Source organism: Heterodontus francisci, chromosome 31 (assembly GCF_036365525.1).
Source record: "Heterodontus francisci isolate sHetFra1 chromosome 31, sHetFra1.hap1, whole genome shotgun sequence".
Lineage (NCBI taxonomy): Eukaryota > Metazoa > Chordata > Chondrichthyes > Heterodontiformes > Heterodontidae > Heterodontus > Heterodontus francisci.
This window is the reverse complement of record NC_090401.1, coordinates 49,907,822-49,922,625: the sequence shown is the minus strand read 5'-3', so window position 1 is coordinate 49,922,625 and position 14,804 is coordinate 49,907,822. Positions and strand designations below refer to the sequence as shown.

Here is a 14,804-nt window from a genome sequence, read left to right as displayed (position 1 = left end):
GAAACACTTTGGAGATGTTCTCAAAGCACAGGGCGGCACAGTGGCGCAGTGGTTAGCACCGCAGCCTCACAGCTCCAGCGACCCGGGTTCAATTCTGGGTACTGCCTGTGTGGAGTTTGCAAGTTCTCCCTGTGTCTGCGTGGGTTTCCTCCGGGTGCTCCGGTTTCCTCCCACATGCCAAAGACTTGCAGGTTGATAGGTTAATTGGCCATTATAAATTGCCCCTAGTATAGATAGGTGGTAGGGAAATATAGGGACATGTGGGGATGTGGTAGGAATATGGGATTAGTGTAGGATTAGTATAAATGGGTGGTTGATGGTCGGCACAGACTCGGTGGGCCGAAGGGCCTGTTTCAGTGCTGTATCTCTAAACTAAACTAAACATCCCTGAAGAGATCGGACATCCCCAGGGACTCATGGGAGCCCCTGGCTCATGACCATCCTAGATGAAGAAAGCTCATTGAGGAAGGCATCATACACCTCGAGGGACTTTGTTGGGAACCTGCGGAGTGAAGTCGAGGCGTCAGAGGGAGCGCACAAACCTCCAAATGACTCATCTACCAGACGTGTCGAGCACCACCCGCCACTCATGTGGCAGAGTTTGCAGATCATGCATTGGACTAATCAGCCATCTAAGAACCTATCGAATTGGAGTGGAAGTGATTCATCCTCGATCCCGAGGGACTGCCTAAGAGGAGACATGAGGGAAACACCATTCACTGGAACTAACAGCGAGCTGCACACAGCATTCTAAAGCTAACTCAGGAGTTGCGTTAAAGTTAAAGGAACCACTAATTCATTTGTCCGCTTGTTTTTTGACTCTCTCTAAAAGGTGATCATTATCTGGGAAAACAGTTAATGAGGTTTCACAGTCTTGTTGATGGGATAAACATTGATGGGTCTGCAGTCTTTACTCACTTTTTTGTTTACTAACTTCCATGGAATAGATGAAGCATTCAACACTTCTGTAACTGTTACGTTATGCAACCAAGAATTAAAAAATGAACAACATAAATCTGAATTGAAGGCATTTCTCAACCAAATATCTTTGCCCCTCCTACAAAAGGGAAACTTGGTGCTTTATTTTCAATTGTTACTTAATTGTAGTCAACTGCTGGACAACTCCATATTCAACCCAGGTATTGACATAAATTCATTCACTCCATTTAAAAAAGACAAGTGTGTTTCTAATTCAAGGCAACAAAATTCACGATATCCTTGTTATACTGTTTGTTTAGCAAAGCGAAAAAAAAAATCAGTAAACATAGCAATCCAAGAATTCTGCTCTTTCCCGGTTGTGAGGGGTATTACATTAGTTTTCATTTGAAATTTCCACTCCTGGTTTTGGAGGGATTGACAGCTAATATAGGCATGGGGACTCACCCAGTCCTCTCCTGCCCCAATCTGCGACTACAGTTTTAAATTACAGGCAGCTTAAACCCCCATGCCAAGCCGGCAGGGTCTGCTATGTAAATGCGGATCAAGTTCCACTGATGTCATTAGGGCCTAGTCTGCTTTTGCAGCCCAAGGCCTGAGTGAGGAATCAGTGGCGGCTTCCCTACCAGGTGCTGAATTAAAGGCCAGTAGAGGCTCAGAAAGAAAGTCTAAAAAAAAATTAATTTCTTCTGTGGGCCAGCAGGGTAGTGCTGAAACTGCTCAGTTCCAAACTGCATCACTCTTAGTTCACTAAGTGAGCTGGCTTAGGTATAAAAGTTACATTTTGGAATAAAAAGAGAATTTTTACTTTACCATAAAATGTGCAGTCAGCATTCTGTTCCTCCACTTTCTAGATAGCTCGACTTTTTTTTCCCAAAAATATACTTTATTCATAAACTTTGTAAAATTACATTACATGACAATTCAAATTTGACATTACGTGAAGTGCAATACAGATCAGTTTCTTTCAATACAGTACATGAGGTACTTCACAGGTTATATTTCCAATGTACATTTGATCTACAAGGGAGTCAAGTGTTATGCCAATGTGTTTTGTTGAAGGATAATTTTCTTTGGTCCACTGGCTGGAGATCAAAATTTGTATTTTGTTTTAAAAAGGTATTTTTAAAAGACAAGCTGCCAGCAAAGCCATCCTTTCAGTTTAAAATGGTCACCTAATTTGCAACACTGGATCCTACATTGCAAGGCTTGTGAGGAGGGAGACGAATGTCTGCTCATATCCCAGCAAGAACCAAGATCCAGGAAGTTTAAGGGAACTGTTTATTCTTTTTTAGCAAAAGGAAATAGTACTAACTGCTATGTTTGAATCAGTGAGTGTCATGTGACAAGCCCCACCCCCATCTGTGGTTGTAAGCTGGTGTTTTCTCTGCAGCAAAGGAGAAGCAACTGGCCTCTGAAACGTGCAGACCCTAAGTGTAGGTCCCTCTCTCTCTCTCTCCCTGTCTATTCCAGCTTGAAAGCTGTCAAATCCTGCCTGTTGACTAACCACTTTTGCATACACCAGCTACAAACATAAAACCTGTTGGAGGAAATCATCCGCATCACTATCTCCAAAAGACTCACCGAACCAGTCATCTGGGTTTTCAAACTAAAAGCTTCAGGACCATCGAATTCAGCTAGAAGCCAGCTGAATCACCAACCTCCACAGACTGTATACTTTTTTAAAAATGGACTCCAATTCAACCAATCTACCTTTCCCCACTCTAACCTATTTGTGTATGTGTAAACCTCTAGTGTGAGAGAGTGAAAGTTGTACCTTGTTTATTATTTTATTAGTTCGGTTTAAGTATAAATAAAATTAACTTCTTTCTTTGCTAACTCAAGAAAACCTGTCCGATTGATTACTGACTTGCTATGATCATAATAAGAACCAATCCTACTGATTTGGCCAGTAAATCCACTTTAAAAAAGAATTAAACTTTGTTGTGGTCAAACAAGGAGAGGGAAAAGAGGGAAGTCCTTCGACCCCTCCTCACTTGACCATAACACAAAGATTATGGGGTGCAGGCAGGAAAGTGGAGTTAAGGCTACAATCAGATCAGCCATGATCTTATTGAATAGCAGAGCAGGCTCAAGGGACTGAATGGTCTATTCCTGCTCCTATTTCTTATGTTCTTATTCACGTCAAACATTCTCTCGTACATACAGCCAGAGGGGTTTTACACAATTTCCAGCCCCTCTGTATACTATGGCAGGAGCGTCTTACACAGTGGCCTTTCCTCATTGAGCCTTTGGAGTGGCTGCCCAAAGCTTTAGTGCGTAGTCCTGCACCTTGGAATATGCCAGCCTGCAACACTCTTGTTGACAGCTCTTTGCACTGGAAGACCAGCAAGTTTCAGGCAGACCAAAGTGCGTCTTTCACTAAGTTGATGGTCCTCCAACAACAGTTGACGCTTATCTTTGTGTGCGTCCCTGGGAACAGCCCGTAGAGCACGGAGTCCTGCTTTACAGAGCTGCTTGGGATGAACCTCGACAGAAACCACTGCGTCTCATTCCGGACCAGCTACGGAAAGGCACATTCCAGAAAGAGGTGGGCGATGGTCTCTTCCCCACTGCAGCTGCCTCAAGGAAGTGCACGGAGGGGGAGACACTCTGGGGCTGCAAGAAGGATCCGATGAGGAGGGCCCTTACCACCAGCCAAGCTACGTCTTGGTGCTGGTTTGGGAAAAAAAAGCTCAATGTACAGTGGGTAACCACATTAATTTTTGGGGTATAACTCAGCTTTATAAGGATAGGTTTTTAATCCAAGGATCTGCTACCTCAGTTACTTCATGCGCAAGATGAAATTTCATAGGAAGTTTGGGGCTACTTATGAAAATTGCCTTTTGACAGTTTTCATGAATAAGGAGGGAGGGAACGTTAGGAAAGAAGCCCACTGAACAGTGTCCAAAGCACAAAAAAAATTGATCAACTTGAATTTACATAGCACCTTTAACATGGTGAAATGTCCCAAGATGCTTCACAGGATTGTTCAAACAAAATTTGACACCGAACCACATGATCATGTAGGGCAGGTAACCAAAAGCGTGGTCAAAAAGGGTCTTATAAAAAAGTGGGGGGGTGAGAGGAGTAAAGAGGCCATTAACATTGACGCCTTTTACTTATTACTACCTTCTCCTTTGACCCCCCCATGAGCAACATCACAGGAGATTCAGGAGGAGTGTTTGTTTTTCTCCTTACTATTGAAGGAAATGGAAAGAAAACCCTTCTCAGGAATTGTATACTGACAGGGAGACAGCTGCAAGCCAAAATATACTGCTATTTTATCAAAACAGTAATTTTGTTTTACCAGCAACTGTAGTATTTGAAATGCCTGGAGGTCCACAGGGACTATGCTAATATCACACTCAAGAGACTACTAAAAAGGGCCTCAAGACTTTGCTCCTCTCTTGGCCCTACTTATTGATGGCAGTTTTAATTGCAATCGGGGGGAAAAAAGACTAGGTGGCTTTCTGTCCTGCCCTCTTAATGGATTGAGGTATCTACTTTGTTTGATGTGTATTCAATTCGGCAAAGCAAATTGCCTTTCTTGGTATATAAACCCAGGCTGTCGACTGCTATCAATTCAGCTCAAGAGCGAATGGAGTAAAAAGCAAAACATTTGAACTTTACAACAAAGTATTAAGTGGCAATTTAGTGCATTTTTAAAAAAATATATAGAGTAATAAAAGATCAAGAAAATGAACAAGAATTCAATCAAGCAGTTTGAACACATTGGTCAGACCTGACTTGAAGGGTGAAAGATTTTGTTCTGACTAAATTGGAGTGGAATTAGCAGAAATCTTTCATCCAGGAATCAGCGATTTGCCAACGATGTAATAACTCTACACGATCAGTCATGGACGTGGACAAAATCAAAGTAGTACAGCACTCAGACAGAGAGACTTTCAAGGTGATGTAATTGAAGTTTGCAAAAAGTGCAGTTACAAAATTGATCTAGGTATATTGTTTGCAGTGGTGAGCAGGTTTAAATACGAGAGATACAAGCTAAAGGAGAAATTTAGAAATGAAAGGGAAAGTTAAACACAACTTTCCACCCAAAGGGTAGCAAGGGTGTGAATCAAGTTAACAAAGGCGGCCATTGAAGCAGACAGTGTAAATGCATTGAAGAGACAATTGGATGAATTTCTGGAGGGAGAAGGGATTTTGAGAAGTAGTGGAATTCATTTATTGAAAAGAAACAGCCTTGTTTTAGTGTCCATTGCCCTCCTGTTTCTAGAAATTGTATTCAACCTGATTTTAGGCATGACATGATTGCCTGAGGTGGGATGAATAGAAGTTGAATTACCCAAGTTGTGTAATCATGGAGTTGACTTTAACATCTGTGATACAATGTGGTTGGGTCTTCTATCTGTATTGTTTTATATCTTCATTATTTTATGTGATATGCAGATAATGAGAAGTGTGTTTATATACAGTAATCAATATTGTCCTTTCAGTTTAATGGGAAAATCTGACATTATGAAGTATTGCCATGGCAGTGTCTGAATGTAAACCTGTCTTCAGTAACACAAGCAGAGAAGGGTCTGCTGTCTGAAATGTGGACAGCATCGTCACCCCATAAACACCAAGATACCATTTATTTTAACATAGCATTGAAGAACCGATAGCTATATTTTTGTTGTTTAATTTTTCAGCAGTGTCAATTGCAAAACTGAAGAGATTCACCATCCCACTCCACAATCATAACAGCTCTTGGAGGCCAGATTTTCTGCAGATTATCAACAATGGCATTGAAATATAAGCTGAAGACAAAGAGTCAGGAGCTAACTCCTGGCAGCCTTTGAACAGAGTGCTTCAACACTGAAAGTGTGTGGCAGAGGTTTCACAGGTCAGGGACCTCACAGAAAATAATTGGTCCTGTGAGTGGAGTCTGTCTGGATCTCCAAGCACTGAAAGATTTCAGCCGTGTGATCAAGTTGGCTACTACACAATCATTTATTTGTTTCAGTTTGAAAAAAAAGTTCCCTCTTTGAAAATTTACTGTCAGGAATATAATCATGTCATTACAGCACAGAAAGTGACCATTTGACCCATCATGTCCGTGCTGGTTCTCCTAAGGAGCACCTCACGTTCTGCCACTCCTCCGCCCCCTCCCCACATCTCTGTACACTCCTCCTTTTTAGATATTTAGAAAATATAAAACATTTATGGCACAGAAGGAGGCCACTCGGCCCATCATGTCTGCGCTGGCCAAAAAATGAGCCACCCATCCTAATCCCATTTTCCAGCACTTGGTCCTTTTCCCTGGAGGTTACAGGACTTCAGGTGCATATTCAGACACCTTTTAAATGAGTTGAGGGTTTCTGCCTCAACTACCCTTTCAGGCAGTGATTTCCAGGACCCCTACCACGCTCAGTGAAAAAAGAATTTTCCTCATCTCCCCTCTAATCTGTCTACCAATCACTTTAAATCTATGCCCCTAGTCACTGATCCCTCTGCTAAGGGAAATAGGTCTTTCTCATCTACTCTATCCAGGCCCCTCACCATCTTGTACACCTCAATCAAATCTCTCCTCAGCCTCCCCTGTTCCAAGGAAAACAGCACGCGCCTATCCAATCTTTCCTCATAGCTGCAATTTTCCTGTCCTGGCAACATCCTCGTAAATCTCCTCTGTCCCTTTCTAGTGCAATTACATCCTTTCTGTAACGAGGTGACCAGAACTGCACACAGTACTCAAGTTCTCGCCTAATTAGTGTTTGATATAGCTCAACATAACTTCCCTTCCATTTACTGTTATTCCTTTGCCTTGTGTGACCTCCCCAAATGCATCACCTCATACTTCTTAAAGTAAACATTTAATTAGTCTACCCCCTATCAATGTACCATCACTTCTTTGCTGCACTAAAATAGTTGCCCCTCCCAAAAATTCATCTTCAGACTCAACATGCATTCTGCTATTTTAAAACTGTTCAGTTACGACAGGCCAACCTACTCCATTTCAATAATACAAAAGCAAAATACTGCAGATGCTGGAAATCTGAAACAAAAACAAAAAGTGCTGGAAATACTCAGCAGGTCTGGCAACATCTGTGGAGAGAGAAGCAAAGTTAACATTTCAGGTCTGTGACCTTTCAACCAATGGCCTCACTACAGAGTCAGAGGGTGAAGTTCACGTTCAGCCCAGACACAAAACGGGCTGTAGTGGATCAGCCACTAGAAAGGGAAGTCACATTTTGAGTATAATGAGCAGCCAATGCACTACCACACACGTTTTACATTTCCAAAGTTGAATTTAGGGGCCAATAGAAACTGGAATAGAAGGAGGCTGGCAATCGCATTTGTTCCAGATCAGAATAATCTACTGTAATCCCAATGGCGTGCTCTTATTTTTGACATACCCTTCCCCTGACCTGCATCATCGGGGAAGGAAGCATTTGGAGATATGTGAAGCAAAACCACTACAGTAAACAGAACGTCCCCACCCTAAATGTTGTCCTACCCATGTTGATTGCAAGCGAGTACAATCAAAGGAATTATAACAAATGTATTCAGAAATACTGTAAGTTAAGCATTCTTAATTGGACCCATCAGTTTAAATCTCTAAAGAAATGACAAGATTAATTATATTTTACGTCAGAAATATTTGATGTACTAAGTATGAGGATACTGCTTTAAATGACTGTTACATTTGGATACCCTGAATACCAATAGCTGCAAGTGTCAAATTCTTTGCCTCTCAAGAAACCAAAATCAAAGTCTTATCAATTAATTTTGCTGAAGGCACAAAGAGTCCTAGTGCAGAAGGCAAAAGACAAAATACAGGATTATATTATTCGGTACATCATTCTTATTGATTTTTCTACTGAAAATGGCTCTGTCGTCAAGGAAGTCCTACATTTTCAAGGGTTCCAGTATAAATGCGCATACTTTCATTTATATAGTGCCTTTCGCAGACTCGTGATGTCCCATTGCACTTTGTGGCTGATCAATTACTGAAGTGCAGTCACTTGTTAATTTGCACACAGCAAAATCCCACAAAACAGCAATAAGATGAACGAGTAGTTAGTCCATTTTGGTGATACTGGTTGAGGGATGAACTCCATGATTTTCTTCCTAAACAAAAGTGCCATGTGATTTTTTTTATGTTCACCTAAATAGGTTTAAAATGCCACATCTAAAAGATGGCCTCTCCAACAATACAGCACTGAACTATTAGTCTAGATTACATGCTCAGGTTCTAGAGTGAGCCTTGGATCCAAGACCTTCTGAGCCAGACAGAAGAGCCAAACTGATCATAGGGGAAAAACTGGTAATATTGTATTTGTGGGTTCTACCTAACAGTGAGAAAAACCTTATTATGAAACAAAGATGACAGGCACTGGAATACAATAAATTGGGAGGAAGGGTTTGCTGACCTTTGCCCCATTCCCATGTATGTCTTCTCCCATTGGGATGACTCTGGGCTCAGACAATTCCCAATTATATTTAACAGTTGATAATTTAAGAATCAAGTTGTAGACTTCAAATAGATCTTCTACATTTGCACAGAATTGCTACGGGCACTGTGCAAATTAATGGTGTACTCATTAGGCAAATTACTTTTAAAAATAAATGTTATATGATTTTATACATAATGTAAACAATTCAGCAAAACCACCATTTGAAAACTGTACTTAATGAAGAATCTAATTGTGAAACCACATCAGTCCTTCCCTTCCCTCAGTAATACAACATTCAGTGTTGACATTCCATGGTTATAATATTCTCAAACACTTCAATGTTGATTAATTCAGGCTCCCTTTGCTCAATAGATAAGAATAGGCCAGTATGGCTTAATGCAGAAAACACATCAGTGGGGGTTATCAGCATGAGCCATCGAGGGGGGAACATTCTATTCAGGAACCAAGCATTAGGAAGCTCTACTGCAATGTGAATGTATCTTGCTGCACAAACAACTACTTCAATTTCCAGACAGTAGATGAGTGTGACTGAAGACTCTAACCAACAATGGTGGAATGAAGGGAAGGGATGAACAGGAGGCAGCCATTCAGCCCCTTGAGCCTGTTCTATCAGTTAAATGAGTGATCTGCATCTTAACTCCATTTACCCACCTTGGTTCGTAACCCTCAATACCCTTAGAGTCAGAGTCATTTATGGCATAGAAGGAGGCCATTCTGTCCATTGAGTCCATGCCAGCTCTCTGCAGAGCAATCCCATCAGTCCCACTGCCCCGCTCAATCTCGGTAGCCCTGCAAGTTTATTTCCTTCAAGTGGCCAACCAATTTCCTTTTCAAATCATTAATTGTCACTTCTGCTTCCACCATCCTCATGGGAGAATTCCAGGTCATTACCACTTGTTGCATAAAAAAGTTCTTCCTCACACTCCCCTCTTGCCCAAAACCTTCAATTAGTGTCCCCTAGTCTTTGTACCATCAATTAATGGGAACAGTTTTACATTGTCTAGCTTATCTAAACCTGTCATAATCTTGTACACTTCTATCAAATCTCCCCTTAATCTCCTTTGCTCCAGAGAGAACAACCCCAGATTTTCCAACCTAACCGTGTAAATAAAATCCCCCATCCCTGGAACCATTCTGGTAAATCTCTTCTGCACCCTTTCAAGGACCGTCAAATCTTTCCTAAAGTGTGGTGACCAGAACTGGATGCAATATTCAAGTTGGGGCTTAATCAGAGCTTTATAAAGGTTATGCATACCTTCCCTGCTTTTGTACTCAATGCCTCTATTTATGAAGCCCAAGATCCCAATTACTTTACTAACCACTCTCTCAATATGTCCTGCACCCCCAGGTTCCTATGTTCCTGCACACGCTATAGTACTGCTCCAATAAGTTTATATTGCCTCACCCATGCTTAACAAAAAAAACAATCTCTGTTTTGAAATTTTCCATTGACCACCACCCCCTACCCCCAGCCTGAACACCTTTTTGGGGGTAGAGAGTTCCATATTTTCACAACCCTTTGTGTGAAGAGGAAGAGCAGTACTTGCAGGAGAGGATCCAGGGCTGTAGTACCTTGCAAAGGTAGGGTTGGGCAAGGCGATGAAACGATTCATAGACAAGGCCAAGGATTTTAAATTGAATATGATGGGAGCCTGTGAAGGTCAGCAACAATGCATGAATGAGGTTTGGCGAAGGCAGTGGAATCGACAAACGGGTGGGGGAAGGTCAGCAAGGATAATGACAAAGGTGTGGAGCCTGAGAGTGCCTTGATTTGATTCCTTACCTTTGGATGCAGTTACCCAATACCCTTCATCCAGTTGGGCTGATTTTTTGAGCCACATGAACCTGTGATGCGCTATATAAATTTTAAACTTTGTCCCCCTCTTTTACAAAACTTGAAGTCAAGCACTCCTTGTCAAGTGATTAATTTCTCTACCTGAGAAAGATAGATTAGCGCATCAGCTGGGTTTTGATCTTCAGTCTCAGTGGAACTTACCTTTGTATTTCCAATATTTACTTTTTTTTAAATTCCAGAGTTCCAATTTCCATTTTTTTCTCTTTTCTGATTGATTTAGTTCTGAACTGATTTGCTCCTTATCTCTTAATTCCTTTACCTTTTGTAAGGTCAGGGTAATAAGAACATGGAGCAAAGACGTGAAAATTGAGATGAGGTGCAGATCAATAATAAATTTAGTTAAATGGCAAAACAGGCTCAAGGGGCTGAATGGCCTAATTCTGTTCTGAATCTGACTATGAATGAGTAAAAGGAGACAATTGAAAGCTTTTTTGCTCTACTTAAACAATTGCATTTAAACTTACATTTTTACACCAAAACACTTCAAAGTGTTGTGTACACAATGCCTTTTTGGAAGGCAAAGATAGTTCATTTGCCAACGGCATATAGAAACCACCAATTGGACTTGCCAAACAAGACTACACAGTGTGACAACCTCCAGCTCACACAATAGTTGTGGATTATGGTGACATCTACACAAAACGGTTGTGATGTTTTTCTCAGACATTTTTACACAAACATCACTTCGCCTAAAATGTTCCTTTGTCTGTGCATCCAGATTGTGCAGCGTTACACAACACACTGGCACACACTGACTTGGGCTGCCTACAAATTGTTCAACTGCGAATAAAAGATTCAGAAATGACTCCAAGTAGTCCCTGCTTGGTCACATTCAAATTTACCTTGGAAAAAAGTCAATCTATTTTCACAAGAATGTGACAATAATATCCAGCAGGGCGTGCCAAAATTGTTACACACCTTACACAAAAGTTTCCATTCCAGCCTATTACCTGATTGGAGTCATATTCTTTCATGATGAAACCAATAAATCTATTGTCTCTTGACATAGATAACCTGTGGTAATTCAACCTTAACCAGTGGGCTAGGGGTATCAATATATCAAACTAACAATTAGCGATTAGTGCGCCGCGCGGGTGTATATTTGATACACGCCCTGGCGATTTTTAGTTCCACTGATGAAATATTTGCCCCTTTACATTGCAGTTAGTGAAACCTCTAGCATGTAATAAAAGTGCAGTCTTGCAACTTGTAACCATTCCGGGCTACATTTTGACTCGTGTTAAAAACCATGTTCACATTATGAGTAATAATTGAATATATTTTTCCTTTCCCAACACTGCTATTTCTGGTTCCACGTTTCTGGTCAGTTTCTTCAGCATTAAAATCTGTTACAACACACATTTAAACATCCAACAGCATGAAATAGTCACACGAGCTGAACATGAATGGCAGGGCCAGATTGAATTAATACCACTCTCCTTGCAATGAAACACACAGTATATAACTGATAGGAACACAGACTTAACCCCTCGCTTCGGAAACATTTATATACTCCTCCATTAAATGTAACCTGACTAATCCCGCAGCAAACCCAGACAGCTGGTCTAAGACAACTAACTCCAGCAGCATGAAAAAGCAACTCAACTCGTATCGTTAGCAGCGCTTACACATCTACAATGAATTTAAATGTCTGAAATCATTCAAGCTTAACCTTTCAGCGCCGTGCCTCTTGAACACTGACAGACTGAACCAGGTTCGTTACTGAGAATCAGGAATTGAAAAGTACCGGCCGGGGGAGAACAGATACACTGGCTCGTGATACGAAAACTAAAATCAAAGATCTCATCGCTATTGTTCACTATTTAAAATAAGATTTTAAAAGGAAATAATCCAGGTCATTGAAGAGAGAGCGAGCCTAGGCTAATGAAACCTCAACACACACAGATATAAAGTATCCGTTGAGAGCTAGAAGTCCAGGGGTATAAATGTATTCCTCCCAAAGGGGCAATACAGGATCCACGGCCGCATTTAATCTCAAAACACCACACCTCCACTTTGTACAAAAATAGAAAGTAAAAAAAAAAGAGGAAATCCCTTAACTTACCAGTTGTAAACTGCAGAGTACGATTAAGGTGCATCGCCCATTGCATCTCCCCATGGTTCCAGCCTCTGGTCAGTTTCAGCAGGAAAGATGAACCTGAAATGGTTTCTACTGAAACAGCTGAGGGTTTATTTCACACTTACTCACGCCCAACACTCCTGCTTCTGGTCAGCATACTCCGTTTACCATTCACACAAGAGCACGGTGAATGAGGTTGAGGACCCTAGGCAGACCTGACTGGGTCCCTTACAACCTCACTCCTCATTTCCTTTTCATAGTCCACTGGCGAGCAGAGAGCAGGTCATTCCCCACAGTCTGCCACACCTACGGATACCAAAAGAAAGCGTTCAGATGTTGCTATCCATTCCTTCCTTCCTTTCTTTCTCTCTCTCTCGGGCAGCGTATCCGTAGATTTCCGGGATACACAAGATCTAAACAGTGATGTTGCTGAAACTGAACATGTCCATTGCCTCCCTCCACCAGGATAGAGGTGAGAATACACGGGGTGATGAGGGTGTTGGATTTTCTCTCTTTAACTGGCCGCCGCTCTGTTCAAACACAGATAATAAGGGCTCTGCAGTCAAAAGATCAAACCACGTGGCTCTGGCTGTGGTGGGAGTATAACCGCGATTTATTTCATTCATGATGGGGGGGGGTTGTTCTGAACTGCCCCACCCCCCATCAGATCTGCTGCTCTATTCCATTCCCCCAATCACTCACATTTATTTGTAAATGCCCATTTATAGTCTTATCTTTATGCCCAACTCATGACATCTAATTTTTGTTGCGTTTTTTCCCCTTGACTCCCAATATTTTGATTTCATGTACATTCTTGTTACGGGAATGGCCCTGATTATTGTTCCTCGTTAAAAATGCAGTCTGATGCATTTCCATCTTTGTCAATCTTTATCTGCCTTCCCTTTAGGCTTTTTTTCCCTCCTCATTTTGGTTCCTGTGCCCTTCTGAACAAATTTGCCCCGCGATCTTGTCATTCATTCTATGTTAAGACTCATTATTATACATATCTAAATTACAATTGGAAAGATTTTGTTGATCGTTCCTCTCGCGTCCAGTTTGGATTCGGAGCGATTTCCCGGTGCAGTAACTGCTGACCTCTAGTGAGCATTTTCCAATTTCAACTTCCAGTGCGAATTGGGGCTTTTAAAACATCTCAGGGGAAAAGCGACAATGAACTTCAGTCTAAGGAGTGTCATTACAAGTCTAAAGACATTTCTGTTAGAGATACAGTTTATCCATCCTCTTCATTTTTAAAAAATACATTTGCATCCTTCGCTGTGTAATTCCAGTTAAGTAAAGACCGAGATCTTTTTTACACCAGGAACTGTCGATAAAGCCTGAGGTCCTCCTTAGTTTATTGACATTTCCTTTTAAACAGGATGCTCCCAGTAGTTGGGCTACCGCGAAAATAAAACAGAGACCACAACATTCTGCAGTCATTGACTCATTTCAATTGTCTCAGATGATTTTTAAATCGCCTGATCTCCATTTGTGAATCTGTAGGTTGTACAAATGCCTGATGATATTTCTGAGTTGATTATAAATCTATCATGTTGGCAACGCTGACTGACTGCAAACTCCTAAAAGCCTTTCAATGGCTGACTTTGCTACAGACAACGTGACTGTTTTGTCCGCGGTAGTGAAGGAATCTAGAAAATAAGAAACAGCCAAAGGTCATCACTTTACGCGCAGAATGAGGGTGATTTATTTATTCACAAAAATACCGGTGGAAAAAGAAACGTGTATGCCTGCTGACGTCGCTGAGGAATCCTCAGAATCAGCTGATTTCAGAAAGTGCCACAGGAAGTTCTTTGCCTTTGTTCCAGCATTCCAGAATTATATTTTTGTGACTCTAGAAAGTGGCCTTCTCTCAGAATCAAACGGTTTACAAAACTCAGAAAAGAGGGAAACGAAACATGGGCCGCCGTCTAGCACGAGTGTGATCAAAAGTCACTGATCCCAAATGTCTTTCTGGTGTGGAGTCTTATTTCTGGTAACTGCCACCTTCTCGCTGAACGCCCTCTATCACGACTTGTTCATCAGTGAGTCTGCAGACAATGTTGTCCCCAAGTGTTTACTGGGTTCACTCTACCAGCCCGTTGGAAACTGGGCAGCGCCCAAGGACTCCAACAGTATGGATCTATGGATAAGCCCACCTGAATTCAAGATCCATCATCCTTTTACTGCACTGCTTCCTGCAAAACAAGCATTTGAATTTCAGATTGAAGTAAGTACTGAGGTTGACATTTTTGTGGGGTTAATAAATTAGATTTTTCTTCTTAAAAAAAAATCTAAAAATAGTTATTACTGAGTTACGAAGATTTGCATTGATCTAGCACTTTCAGGTTTGGTAAAAGTCTTTCACATGCAAATAATTATTTCGAACTGCAGCCACCATTTTGCAAAGCAAGATCCCACAAAGGTCAATGAGCAATTAGTTCGTTGTTAACAGTGGGAGAAATGTTGGCCCAGGACACCAAGATAACTGCCTTCTCTTCAAGTGGGTGCA

General features: G+C 41.4%; 2 protein-coding genes across 3 annotated transcripts in view; one reads left to right on the top strand and one right to left on the bottom strand.

Moving 5' to 3' along the window:
* nkain1 (sodium/potassium transporting ATPase interacting 1) overlaps nucleotides 1–12,820 on the bottom strand; it is a 507,954-nt gene extending 495,134 nt beyond the window's left edge. For both annotated transcript variants that reach the window (XM_068011547.1, XM_068011548.1), the window contains exon 1: nucleotides 12,281–12,820. In XM_068011547.1, the coding sequence (XP_067867648.1) occupies nucleotides 12,281–12,334 (54 nt within the window). In that variant the 5' untranslated portion in view covers nucleotides 12,335–12,820. The remainder of the gene's footprint in view (nucleotides 1–12,280) is intronic.
* A 1,138-nt stretch (nucleotides 12,821–13,958) lies between these two features.
* LOC137347245 (uncharacterized) overlaps nucleotides 13,959–14,804 on the top strand; it is a 33,490-nt gene continuing 32,644 nt past the window's right edge. Inside the window, exon 1 of the mRNA XM_068011538.1 lies at nucleotides 13,959–14,522. Coding sequence (XP_067867639.1) covers nucleotides 14,259–14,522 — 264 coding nt within the window. The 5' untranslated portion in view covers nucleotides 13,959–14,258. The remainder of the gene's footprint in view (nucleotides 14,523–14,804) is intronic.